The 13,101-nt window shown below is 39.6% G+C and overlaps 1 protein-coding gene across 1 annotated transcript; it reads left to right on the top strand.

Annotated features, from left to right (window-relative positions):
• Positions 1–200: 200 nt before the first annotated feature.
• On the top strand, positions 201–12,837 carry COCH (cochlin). Its single transcript, XM_045569327.1, has 12 exons — positions 201–233; positions 572–628; positions 715–762; positions 2,667–2,823; positions 3,598–3,731; positions 4,217–4,279; positions 4,980–5,024; positions 5,112–5,259; positions 8,336–8,439; positions 9,145–9,371; positions 9,544–10,060; positions 12,327–12,837. The coding sequence occupies exons 2-12, from the start codon at positions 595–597 to the stop codon at positions 12,500–12,502; spliced, it is 1,653 nt and encodes a 550-aa protein (XP_045425283.1). The 5' UTR covers positions 201–233; positions 572–594; the 3' UTR covers positions 12,503–12,837.
• The last annotated feature ends 264 nt before the right edge of the window (positions 12,838–13,101 follow it).

Here is a 13,101-nt window from a genome sequence, read left to right as displayed (position 1 = left end):
TCCGCGCCACCCCCGGGGACGGGCGCAGCTCCCAGGTGACCGAGCCCCGCGCCGGGCACGGGCTGAGGGCGGAGCTAGACGGCCACCGCCCGGCCTCTGGGGACCGGCTCCCAGCCCCCTCCCCGCGCGCCCCCGCGCCCCCCGCACAGTGCTCATGCGCGCGGCCGGCCTTTATAGCGGCCCCGGGAGCCGCGGGAGCCGCACTCGGGCGCAGCCGGGCGGATCTCTCGCAGGTGCGGAACCTCGCGCGGCGGGTGCGGGCTTCTTGACGCCTGTCGGTCCGCGTCTCTCCTGTGTCGCTCCCAGCTCATCTGCCCGTCTTCACACTGGCGACCTCCCTCTCCCCCGTCCGGGGCTGCACATCCATTCTGGGTTTGACTCGCTCTGCGGCCGGAGCGGTGCCTCCAGACCTAGAGGGGTGCTGGCCCCGGAGCCGCCGCTGTGCGGCGTCCTCCCTCCCGTCGGTCGCCCCTGGGCTTCCCAGGGGTGCGGGGTCTCTATGTGGTGAGGACGTGGGGGCCTCCGCCTCTCCCTCCCCGCAAGCCTCCCTCGCGTTCTCCCTGTCTCCCAGGTCCGAGCGGCACCTCAGCCACCATGTCTGCGGCCGGGATCCCGGTGCTCTGCCTCGGTGGGTACGCGGCCCTCGCTGAGCGCGGCCCCGCGCGCCGGGGGGTGGGCGCCGCGGCGAGCCCTCGCGCTTTCCTCTCTCCGCAGGTGTCTGGCTGCTGCTGCTGCTGGAGCCCGTGGGCAGCCAGGGAGCCGGTGAGTTGAGGGGTTCAGCATCGGCCCAGGCGATGGTAGGGGCTGAGGACCAGCAGGGAGAAGCGAGGTTCAGATTGCGTCCCCTGGATCTTGGCCCGAGGGCCAGAGATCCAGGGCGCGAAGGCTGGAGCCACTGCCTAGCGATCTGCTCGGGTTTACCTGTTTCTCCTACCGGAGGGGACCTCTGGGGTCCGACGGGGGCGTTCTTCCCGAGCCTGGAGAAGAAAGCCTCCTCCCGTGTCCCCCCGCACCCCCCGCGGAGCTCCCAAGCAAGCCATGCGCCGGCAGCGGGAGGTCGAGGCAGGAATATTTATTTCTTGAGCCCCACCGATGAGCACACAAGTCCCCAGGTGGTACGACTTCAGACTTGGCGGAGAGTGAAGGAAGCTAACGTCGTCCAATTTTGACCCGCTAGCTGTGTTTCTAGGTGTAATCCCTATAAAATGCAGTATTTAAGATCCAAATTTGTATGCGAGAAAGTCTACAAAGTTTGTTCCACAAGTAAAGGTCCGGGTATAGGTGTATTTTCTACAATATAAAAGACAAACTCTTTTCTAAAATCGACTTTTGTTTTCCTTGAAAGTAGAAATGAGGGTAAGTATTGCACCCGGCTGTATTTCTCGCCCTCACCCCCAATTACATCAGTATTAGCACTAAAAAGGTGGTCACTGCACCGAGTTCCAATGCCACCCCCTACCTCAGCCCAAAATGGGAATGATTCAGGCTGTTTGATAATAGGTATGAGGCAACTGGTTTTGGTAGGGGTTTTAACTTCTTCAGCTCTCTGGAGTGTTTCAACGCTAAGAAATGGGCATTGTACCCTGCATCCTTCTTTCCCTTCCATGGAGTGTTTAGTCCCCTGTACAGCTCAACACAGAGGGCTCAGAAGAGGGCCCTGTTGGAGGCAGGCTAATTCCTCTGCCTTGGATAAAAGATTTTTTCACTGACATCTGTTTCAGAAAGGTTTGGATAACTACAATTTCCCATGTTTGGAAAAGAGTATTTAGTAATGTTAATCCCAATTTAATATCCACAGTAAAGTGACAAATTAACATGTTGTATTATGTTATCTTGTTATGTTGCCAAGGGTTTGTCTCTTCCTAGCATCTTTTGTAGTAGAAACTTTCTTTATTAGTTAATGTGACAGTGTAAAACTTGAGAATATTAACAGTGCTTTCTAAAAATGCATTCACTGCCTGATATATCTCTTTGGACAGATCTGGAGCAGAAATAATCAGGTTCAATTATGATAAAAATGCTCTATTCTGAAGGGACTAACTTCCCTTTTTCCTGTCATTCAGGAGTTGTAAAATGTTCCTTGGGCAAATTAACCCCGTGGCTTTAATTTCCTCATCCATAAAATGAATGATTGAGCTAAATCACATTGTGTGAATCTGAGCATCTTTTTACTGGTTTGCTTAACATGTGATATGTGATTTTACAGCTCTGCGTTTGTAGGATAACTAGGATAAACAGTCTTATGAAGGAAAGGATGGGTTAGATTTGTTCATGTGTCTATGAAAATGTTCCACAAAGACTCAATCCAGATTTACTGTCTTCACCTTGAGCAACTATCTGCACATTGTCATCAGAGTTGAGATTTTTATTAGAAAGAATAAACATTCAATGGCTAATGTTATTTTCTAGTTCTGATATATTTTAAATTATTTCCAAACTAAGAACTGAGAAAATTCTCATATTAGACTCTTACAGTGGTTGGGGACTAGATTAAATTGGAAAAACAACTTGTGGCTTGCCAAAATCTGGAATGGCATGGAATTGTACATAAGTCAATATTCTTATAAATTAGGAAAGTAAAACTTAAATCTCATGCTGTGGTTTCCCCGCCACGACACTGCAAGAAGTCCTGAGAATGCTTATTACATTCCCTCCTTTCTCTTCAGTTCCTATTGCTATCACGTGCTCTACCAGAGGCTTGGACATCAGGAAAGAGAAAGTAGATGTCCTCTGCCCAGGGGGCTGCCCTCTTGAGGAATTCTCCGTGTTTGGGAACATAGTGTATGCCTCTGTGTCGAGCATATGTGGGGCTGCTGTGCACAGGTAAGCCTGAACATGCCAGTGGGGGACAGAAATGCAGGCATGATTGTTTCTTTTTCTGCTTTAGCCATTTAGACCCTCTTCCTCCTCACATTTTTTTCTTCTGGTGCTAATTTTGATCATAGAAGATGGATACACTTTTAAGGTTTTCCTGGATATCCTTGAAACACCAAATACACGAGGGAAACTTTCTGACAGAAGACACATTGCGTTACTTCTCGATGACTAGATTCCTATGATTCTAAAATATTCCTAATCATGTCAGATATTACTGAGTTTTTACTATGTATCAGCCATTGTTTTAACCTCCACCACAACTCTACAAGGTAGGTACAATTTTACTGATGAAGAAACTGAATTCAGAGAGTTGTCAGGTGTCTTGCCCAAGGTCACTATTGTTGGCAGATGCCATGCTATCCTGCAGTAGAATGGCCACTATGATACTTTTTTAAAAAATGTAGTCCAAAAGCATTTAAAGTGAGTATCTTGGGAAAGTTGTTTGATGCCCTTTTATTAATTCTGAATCTCTGAGCTGTAGGGGACAGGATACTACAAGTGTGTTCTTACTAACACTTAAGCAGTTTTACAGCACAAAACCATTTCCCCAGGCAAATTTTGTTCCTGTGTAAGTTTTTAAAAGGCTAGCAGCATCCTTAGATGATTTCCCTGCTGCACTATGTTCTTGATTAATCAAAGCAATGGATGGAACATGGCACTAAAAGTTGGGTGCCCTGGAAAAATGTGGACAGTATCTCAGCTGTTATTCTTGTGTTGCAGGGGAGTAATCAGCAACTCTGGGGGACCTGTGCGAGTCTATAGCCTACCGGGTCGAGAAAACTATTCCTCAGTAGATGCCAATGGCATCCAATCTCAAACACTTTCCAGATGGTCTGCTTCTTTCACAGTGACTAGTAGGTACAATTACATTGTTCTCACTTTTATATGAATATTGCCCCTGCTTATAAAAAGGTTTTCTCCTTTTTTAGTCCACTGTCTTTAAATCTGATGGAAAAAACCTGTGATCAAGACTGAGGAGGTCAACTATGGGTTAGACTGAGTTACCCACTCAAGCCAAATTTGGGTGAATGGGAGAAAAACAATCTTACTGTTAGACGATGGCAATAGAAACTTGAAGCGTCTGCAGTCAGAATACCCAGACACTTACCCCTCAGTAACACTAAACTGAAAAACTAGTGAATTCATTTTTGGTGATCCTTTTAAAATATAATAGGTAAGCATTTTGGTTCTCTGAAACTAGCATGAAGCATGATGTTTTTACCTGTAATCACCATTGCCCTATTATATATATCATCCTATAGAGCCCTAAATTTGATTCATAGTGCTTTGATAGTGAAGGAGGAAGAGGAAAAAGATAAACATCTCTTTATTTTAACAGAAGGCAAAAGTGGTACCCAGGAAGCCACAGGACTAGCAGTGTCCACAGCACGTCCACCAACAGGTAGGAAATATGGAACCTATCTCCTTATTGCCCGGCACGGCATTTGGAAGTTATAAATGTGTTGTTAGTAGAAGCTTTCCTTTAAAAGTTTATATTAAAGAGAAACAAAGCACATGATTTAAGTTTACTGCTGTATTACATACGGAAACATTTAATTTTATACTTCAAACTTATCCTTCTAATATTTTCAGTTATGAAGTCTGCTACCAATCATTCTCTTGAAGTCCTACCATTTCTCCCTGAATTGATAGACCGTGCCTTAGGAACTGGGCAAAGTAAAAGTATCAGGAACTTCTCCCTCTTCTCTTTGCTTCATTACATTCCCTTAATCACCGCAGTGTCATATGAATAAAAGGAATTAGTGTGTGTAAGAAATAGCCAGGGATCCCCTTGCTAGGACTGTGGCAGTTTTAAAGTCAAAGAAATGAAGAATGTTAGGATTTAACTCTGAGTTCCTGCATCAACTGTGGGTTTGGGATATCAAAGTCCTGGATTCAAGGCATATCAAATATGTAAACCTACTATAGTCCTGATTTATTTGTTGGGTCAGTGCTTCCCCAGTGCAGAAAATCTTGAAAAATTAATTTTTTTAAAAAGATCTTTTTTAAAAGATCTTTTTTATCATAAGCTTTCCCCACGTGGGCTTCTTGCTATGAAACTGTCTACCTTTTGCTAATGCCAATTGCTTTCTTTATTTCAGGTAAACGACTAAAGAAGACACCTGAGAAGAAAACTGGCAATAAAGGTAAGAATCAAGATATCTGTTTGGGAAAATTGCATTTTCCCTCCCTCCTCATGAAACTAACAGAAGGACTTATTTGGGTGTTCACAGACTGTAAAGCAGACATCGCATTTCTGATTGATGGAAGTTTTAATATTGGGCAGCGCCGATTTAATTTACAGAAGAATTTTGTTGGGAAGGTGGCTCTAATGTTGGGAATTGGAACAGAAGGACCACACGTGGGCCTTGTTCAAGCCAGGTACCAACCTTATTAAAATGGGAGGAGATGTTTTTTAAATTTTATGTATTTATTTTTTAAAATGACATTATAATTGTATATTACATGTATACATTACAATTGTTTATTTTTAACTGACGTGATAACTGTACATGTACACATTACAATTGTATGTGTAATGGGGTATAATAGTGATGCTTTGATACATAGAATGTACAGTGGTCCAATCAGGGTAATTAGCATATCCATCACCTCAAACATTTATCATTTTTTGTGTTGGAAACATTCAGAATCAAATGGGAGATTTAAATGATGTCTTGAATGATGACAAATTATCAATCCTCCTAGCAGGTACGTTAGTTTCAGTTCAATATAAACATGTTGAATTGTGGACAAAGCTGGACTCCCAAACTGTAAGTTCGGGATTTAAGACTACCTTGGCAGACTGATTTGGTCTGAGTGTCTCCTTTTTGTAATAAGGGGATTTAGAGAATTGTATGCTATCTATATGAGGACCAGAAGATAGACTGGAGTCCTGTTGCTCACCCAAATCACCTCTGCGTATCTATTCTGCTCAATTCCCAATTTCTCTTCTCTGAAAGAAGCAGCAGTAATATGTCTATTCCTCCTCCCTATTGTGTCATCCTTTTTAGCTCTTTCAGTATTCGCTTGGTTGGAGAGCCGAAGCTTGACCTTTTTATTCATTTACAAATATTTATTAGTAGTTTTTAGAATTATAATATGCTCATTATAGAAACCTTGAAAATATATAAAGCACAAAAAAGCAAATTTCCCAAATCATGGGCCCTAGAGATAATCACTGTTTTATTTTCTTTCAGTATTTTAAGAAAATATTTGACTATGTATTTTTTTAAAAGCTCAGACGATAAAAACATCTTGCATCCTATGTTTTCATCATTTAGTATTTTGAGCATTTTCTTGTATCATAAATATTCATCAAAAATGTTTCATAATATTCTTTTGCATGATTATTTAAACATTATTCTATTGTTTTTTCACCATTGCACATTACACTGCAATGAACATCCTTATATCATCTTTGTGCCCATCTCTGATTATTTGATTAGGCTAGATTCCTAGAAGTGAAGTTCTGATATTGTTAAGGCTTCTGATATAAATAGTGAAATTGTTTTCTAGAAAGTTGAATCAGTTTAAACTATAATACTATCAGCAGTATATAACGGTGTTACCAATACTATTACAAATATTTGTTTATATTTCATTTGTTCTTACGTTATTTTTTCAGAATTGGCTCTGCTCTTAGGTAGAATTTTTTGGTGTGGGATGAAAATTTAACTTTGATTTTTCCATAACTTAACCATTTGTCCCTCATTTAAAAAAATTCCTTATTCCACTGATTTGCAGTATTGCGTTTATAAACAAGTTTGGGCAAGTCTGTTTCTTTGATCCATATGCTAATTCTTACATCTTTTCTACACTGTTTTGATTATTATAGCTTTATCGTACATTTGAACATCTCATGAGGCAAATTCCCCTACAGTACTTTTCATCACATACTTTTTTTGGCTGATTTGACTCAATTCTTTTTCAAGATGAAAGCTACATTACTTTGTAGATGCATACAAGACTAGCCTAGCTGCTTGTAACTTCCTGGTTTATGGTTTTTCTGTTTTGGAAAGAACATTAGAATAGATAAACTATGTCAAGCATTCATATTTAAATAGAAGAATAGACTATATTATTAAGAATGCAAAAATAAGACTTGTTTCATAAGTCATAATTTGGATAGTTGAAAAATGACCATAATAGTGAAAAGCTTAACAACCCATGAAATCTGATTTTTGTGACCCAACATTCATTCTATCAGGTATGCAGAAATAAAATCAGTGTTATACTTGACCCTTAAAAAAATCTTGATTTAATAAAATAGCTACTGATAATGCTAAGATTTTAAAATTTTACACTTACAAAATGCTGACTTACCTAAAGACTAAACACAACAAATTGTGCCTTAATTGTTTATACTCAACATGGTCTCTAATAACACTGAGTAGTTATAAAAGGGAGCTGAAATTCTTTTAATATTAAATATGGAAAATAAAATCTCAAGACTGTTACACATAATTTTAAGATTAGCAAATGTCATTATCATTTATAAGAAAAATTGAATATTGTACTACATTATAATTCATTTTCTTATAACTTTTTCCATTTTTAAAATGTTGGCCTTAGCGTTACTGAAATTATCTCTTCCGACTAGAGAGACCTGGGGGTAGATAGACTTCCACTGTTTAGAGCTTCTGGGGTCCCCCACTGGGGCAGACCTGGTCTTACCCCCAGCTGCCTGCTATTAATACTTTATTTAGTTAAGCTACCTGTGCCCCAGTCTGCAGATTTCCATTTGACTCAGGACCCTGAGCCAAGCCTGGTTTCAGTTTAGACATAGACTTTGGAGCCAGACAAGATGAATTCAAAATGCAGATATGTTTTGTTGGGCAAATTATCTAAATACTCTGAGCCTGTTTCTTCATTTACATAATTGGGATAATTTCTACTTCATAGAGCTATGATGAAATAAGATTATACATATGATATATATTTGGTGTATTACCCAGAATATAATAAACACTCAATGCAGCAATTGTCTTTGTTAAATTTCTGAAATATCCCCAATAATTCAAGTAAGGATGCAATGCCTTAGCTGAGTACATACTGTGGGATTAATAAAGAAACTTGGGTGTTGTCTGATTTCAAAACTTTTTTTTTTTTAGAGATAGGATCTCGCTCTGTTGCCCAGGTTGGAGTGCAGTGGCATAATCATAGCTCACTGTAACTCTGAACTCCTGGACTCAAGCAATCCTCTCACCTCAGCTTCCTAAGTAGCTAAAACTACAGGTGCATGCTACCACGCCTGGCTGGGTTTTTTATTCCCAAGAGATGGAGTCTTGCTATTGCCCAAGCTGGTCTTGAACTCCTGGCCTTGGCCTCCCAAAGCACTGGGATTACAGGTGTGAGCCACCACACCTGGCCTAAAACTTTTTTTTAAGGCATGTAACATTGCTTGTTTCTTTTCAGTTCTCCTTGGATAACATTTTTTGTTTGTTTTTCCACTTAGTGAACATCCCAAAATAGAATTTTATTTGAAAAACTTTACATCAGCCAAAGATGTCTTGTTTGCCATAAAGGAAGTAGGTTTCAGAGGGGGTAATTCCAATACAGGTAAGTAGTCTTTGACGCCTGGGATCTAATGTAAGAGAGGGTTATCAGTGATCAGATATGTAAAACAGTTTTATGTTATTTTATATATGCAGATGTGAAATTTCTCCTGGCACTAAAGTCTTGGCTAGGTCTGCATTTGATCATCTCAGAAATATTCAGTTTATAATGGACAACATACCAAAGGGTTGATATTTATTTTTAAAAACCTAAAGCAGTGTGATTTATAATCCTTATGCATTGGATTGACCAGATATCACTTTAGAAAACTACCTGTTTATAAATACTAAAAAGTGCAGATCAACAGAATTATCTAATGAATACAGATGAGGCAGAAAGAATTAGAGTAGCAGTGTTGTTGACCCTGAGAAATCTCTTGTTCAGAGTCCTTAGGGCACTAATCAATCACCAAGGGGCAAGATAGAGAGCACATTCACAGGAGTAGGAGTCAGTTTTGTGCTTCTGACTGGTGATTGATGTATAGTAAGGAAATGTGAGGCTTCTGGGAGGTGGAGGGGGGAAGTAATGTGGGTTGTGAAGACAAAAAATAGGCTTGATAGATAATTAAACTTTCCTATCTGATGCATCTATTATAGAACTGAGTTCTATGTATTTCTTAAATTTAGTGGCATCAAGTTGCTGCAGGGAAGTAGAAGTGTCATTTGAGCAGTGGTAAATGTTGCTCATTTGCTTCTTTTTCAAACCTAGGAAAAGCCTTGAAACATACTGCTCAGAAATTCTTCACATCAGACGCTGGAGTGAGAAAGGGGATCCCCAAGGTAGTGGTGGTATTTATTGACGGCTGGCCTTCTGATGACATCGAGGAAGCAGGCATTGTGGCCAGAGAGTTTGGTGTCAATGTATTTATAGTTTCTGTGGCCAAACCTATCCCTGAAGAACTGGGAATGGTTCAGGATGTTGCATTTGTTGATAAGGTAAGGTAGTGAGGGATATCTTCTGTTACAGTGATAGTGATTCGATTTTGGACCTATAAGCATTGTGCTGAATAGCCCACATCTAGATTGACTTTGAACATTCAAGATTTGTTAATTTTTAAGAAACAGCTTTTGATCTTTTTGGATGTCTTTTATGTGTCTCCCTCATTAGGCTGTCTGTCGGAATAATGGCTTCTTCTCTTACCACATGCCCAACTGGTTTGGCACCACAAAATATGTAAAGCCTCTGGTACAGAAGCTCTGCTCTCATGAGCAAATGATGTGCAGCAAGACCTGTTATAACTCAGTGAACATTGCCTTTCTGATTGATGGCTCCAGCAGTGTTGGTGATAGTAATTTCCGCCTCATGCTTGAATTTGTTTCCAACATAGCCCAGACTTTTGAAATCTCAGACATTGGTGCCAAGATAGCTGCTGTTCAGTTTACTTACGATCAGCGCATAGAATTCGGTTTCACTGACTATAACACCAAAGAGAACGTCCTAGCTGTTATCAGAAACATTCGCTATATGAGTGGTGGAACAGCTACTGGTGAGGCCATTTCCCTTACTGTCAGAAATGTGTTTGGCCCCATGAGGGATAGCCCCAACAAGAACTTCCTAGTCATTGTCACAGATGGGCAGTCCTATGATGACGTCCGAGGCCCTGCTGCTGCTGCACATGATGCAGGTAAGGTCCCTGTCCTTTGTATGAGGAGGGATTCAGTGAATTTTAAGAATAAAAACTTAAGCATTTATTTTATTGAACAAACACCCGCAGTGTGGCAGTCGTTCTAAGAGCTTTATCCACTGTTAACTGACTTAATTAGCAAAGCAGCCCTACTAATCTCATTCTACAGATAAGAAAACAAACTTCCCCAAAATGACACAGCTAGTAAGTGGCAAGGCCAGGATCCAAACCCAGGCCCTCTAGCTCCAGAGTCCCAAACTGCCATGAGAACATCATGTGTCAAGGAAATGTCACAGGTGCTCACATTTGGCTTAAACTCAGAATATATTCTGAAATAATCAGTTTATTGTAACCTACCATGAATCTGCCATTCAATAATTTATCCTAACTTTTTAGTGAAGTTTTCAGCCTGGCATGAGTTTCCTAAGGTCTCCAGTGAGACTTTAATCCTATCCCATCTCAACTTCTTAAGTATTCTCAAGATAATGAAAACACTCTGGTGTTATAAAAGGGTATAAGAAGGGTTCCTTTCTTCTTCACCCCAACCTTAATATTACTTTTGGCGAAGGCCTAGCTCCTGAAGGCATTAGTATGTGTTGCTGAGATCAAATAGGCCAGCAAAAAGCTGAGGTTCCACTTTCTGGGGACATAACTGAATGACTTAGGAGGGAGAATCAACAACCTTGTTTTTTTCTATACTCTTGGCCTCCTTTTCCCTCCCCAATTCCTAATGACTTAACCTGTTTCCTTCCTATACATTTATTACTTCTGCTAATGTACTTTTATAGATATTGATGAAATAGTTTTTATTAAGTAGGACAGAACCGATAAATGCCATTTAAGGTCCAATTTAATCTCTTATGAAAAGTATGCTTTATGTATCATTAAGTAACCTATGTTGAGACCTGTTTGCTGTCATGCTCCTTAATACTTAGCTTACTGAACTAATTTATGGTTAACAGGAGTGTATTCGGGCTAAAGTAAATTAGATTAAACTTTAGGAGGTTGTGCCACACTTGAAAGTTTCATGAAAATGATTCCTAGGTGATAGGGAAAGTTGCAAAAGAAAACAGGGTAGACTTTTAGGTCCTGTTTTGTTTTGTTTTTAAATTGTAATTATATACTGGGCCTGACTGAGCTAAATAATCTGAACTGGAATGCAGAACTTAAAAGTAGTGAGGAAAAACTGAGAGGAGGAAAAAATGTTTTCGACTTTTTTACAAAAACAGAGATTGGCTGGTGGTGATAAATTAAATTCTTTCAAGTGACTTTTACATCACCTAAACCTGCTTTGTATCTTAAATCTTGACAACTCAGCACTGTATACCACTAGAAGGGAGATGAAGCCTTAGATACACAGGGGAGCAGCTATACATGAACGCCAAAAATGTTATGGGAAATTTCACCCAGCAGAAGGTAGATGGTAGTCTATACTAAGAATCTTCTGAACGAATACTTCTATAATTGGGATTGAGGTGAATTCCACTAATGTGCCATCACCTTAACTAAAATCTGTAGTTGCACTAAAAGTCCTCTAGTATCTCAAGTGAATGCAAACAGAATGCCTCAATGACACTGGAAGAAATTATCCATCTTCATAGAAATCCCTTGCTGGCAGTTTTGTCACCAGATGTTTTGGGGATTATAAACTGGCAATTTCTGATTATTAGACAGCCAATATAACCACAAAGACCAAAATGGAAGAAACAAGTTATCATTCACATAGAACTAGTCACCATTTCCCAGACAATGCAACCTTACAAACTTTAGCCTTTTACTTACCTTTTGTGCCATTCTTTTTTGTAGTAGTATACTGGCTATGACTGTAATCTTGTGTTTAACTGAAGTGATGATAGCAGGCAGTCCCTTCCTCATGCCAATTTCAGAGGGGAAATTTTCACCATGTATGTTTGCTGTAGGATTTTTTTTTTTTTTAAAGATACTCTGTTAGTTTCCTTTTATTCCTAGCTTATTATGTTCTGGCATATGAACTTTTATTAAATATTTTTTATCAGTAATCATGACTTACCTGTTAATGTGGTGAGTTAACATTGGTCAAAACCAGAAGCTTTGCTATCAAACTTTTTTGCCCTCTCATCACAATGACTGTAAAAACTTAACAGTTTGGTACAGGGGATTTAAATTTTTAGAAATTACTGGGCAGTTTTCTCTGCAGCTACATAATAGTGTATAGAAAACACATAGACACAATTGCATATATAAGCTGAACTTTGTTTTAACTTACTTTAAAATATTTCCATTGTAGGTATCACCATTTTCTCTGTTGGTGTGGCGTGGGCACCTCTGGATGACCTGAAAGATATGGCCTCTAAACCAAAGGAGTCACATGCTTTCTTCACAAGAGAATTCACAGGATTAGAACCAATTGTTTCTGATGTCATTAGAGGCATTTGTAGAGATTTCTTAGAATCCCAGCAATAATGGTGACATTTTGACAACTGAATGAAGTTTAAGGAGATCTAATGTGTAAACTCTATTTTCATAATACTGAAATAGCATACTAGGATCAGATACAAAACTATTAAATATATCAACAGCTGTTTTAAGCAGATAAGCATTTCTTTAAAGCTACTACGTACAGTATACTTTAATTGTTCAGACACTCAGCTGAGGCTTCATAGTCATGGCCCTTAGAAACTCAGGAAAGAGGAGAAACCTTGGATTAAAACCATAAGAGTTCCTACATGCCTATTAAATGTATAGATATGCAAATTCCACAGCTCAATAAAATAATCTGATACTTAGACCAAAAGCAACATTCCTTCTCTAATCATTCCATATTAACTATATAATAAAAAGAAAAGCTTGAGTGGAAAACAGCTCTTTAACATAGTTCAATATAAATATTTTGGCCCAAGTGGATGTTTTTTTAAAACCCCATCAACAATAGCTATTACTTCACATACTAAAAAGTACAGATGACATGGCATCATGTATCAAGCTTATTTTGTATTGTATTTTCATAACTTATGACTAAAAGTATGACACTGAACAAGATAACAGGATTGCCTGGTATTTTT

This window comes from Lemur catta, chromosome 1 (genome assembly GCF_020740605.2).
Source record: "Lemur catta isolate mLemCat1 chromosome 1, mLemCat1.pri, whole genome shotgun sequence".
Classification (NCBI taxonomy): Eukaryota; Metazoa; Chordata; class Mammalia; order Primates; family Lemuridae; genus Lemur; species Lemur catta.
This window is presented reverse-complemented; position numbering and strand designations above follow the sequence as displayed.

Bases quoted from the DNA above. Each gene is read 5' to 3' on its own strand.
- COCH (XM_045569327.1), top strand. From the start codon at position 595: ATGTCTGCGGCCGGGATCCCGGTGCTCTGCCTCG. The intron at 4,280-4,979 runs GTAGGAAATATG...TCTTTATTTCAG, and splicing joins CACAGCACGTCCACCAACAG to GTAAACGACTAAAGAAGACA. The intron at 5,260-8,335 runs GTACCAACCTTA...TTTTCCACTTAG, and splicing joins GTGGGCCTTGTTCAAGCCAG to TGAACATCCCAAAATAGAAT.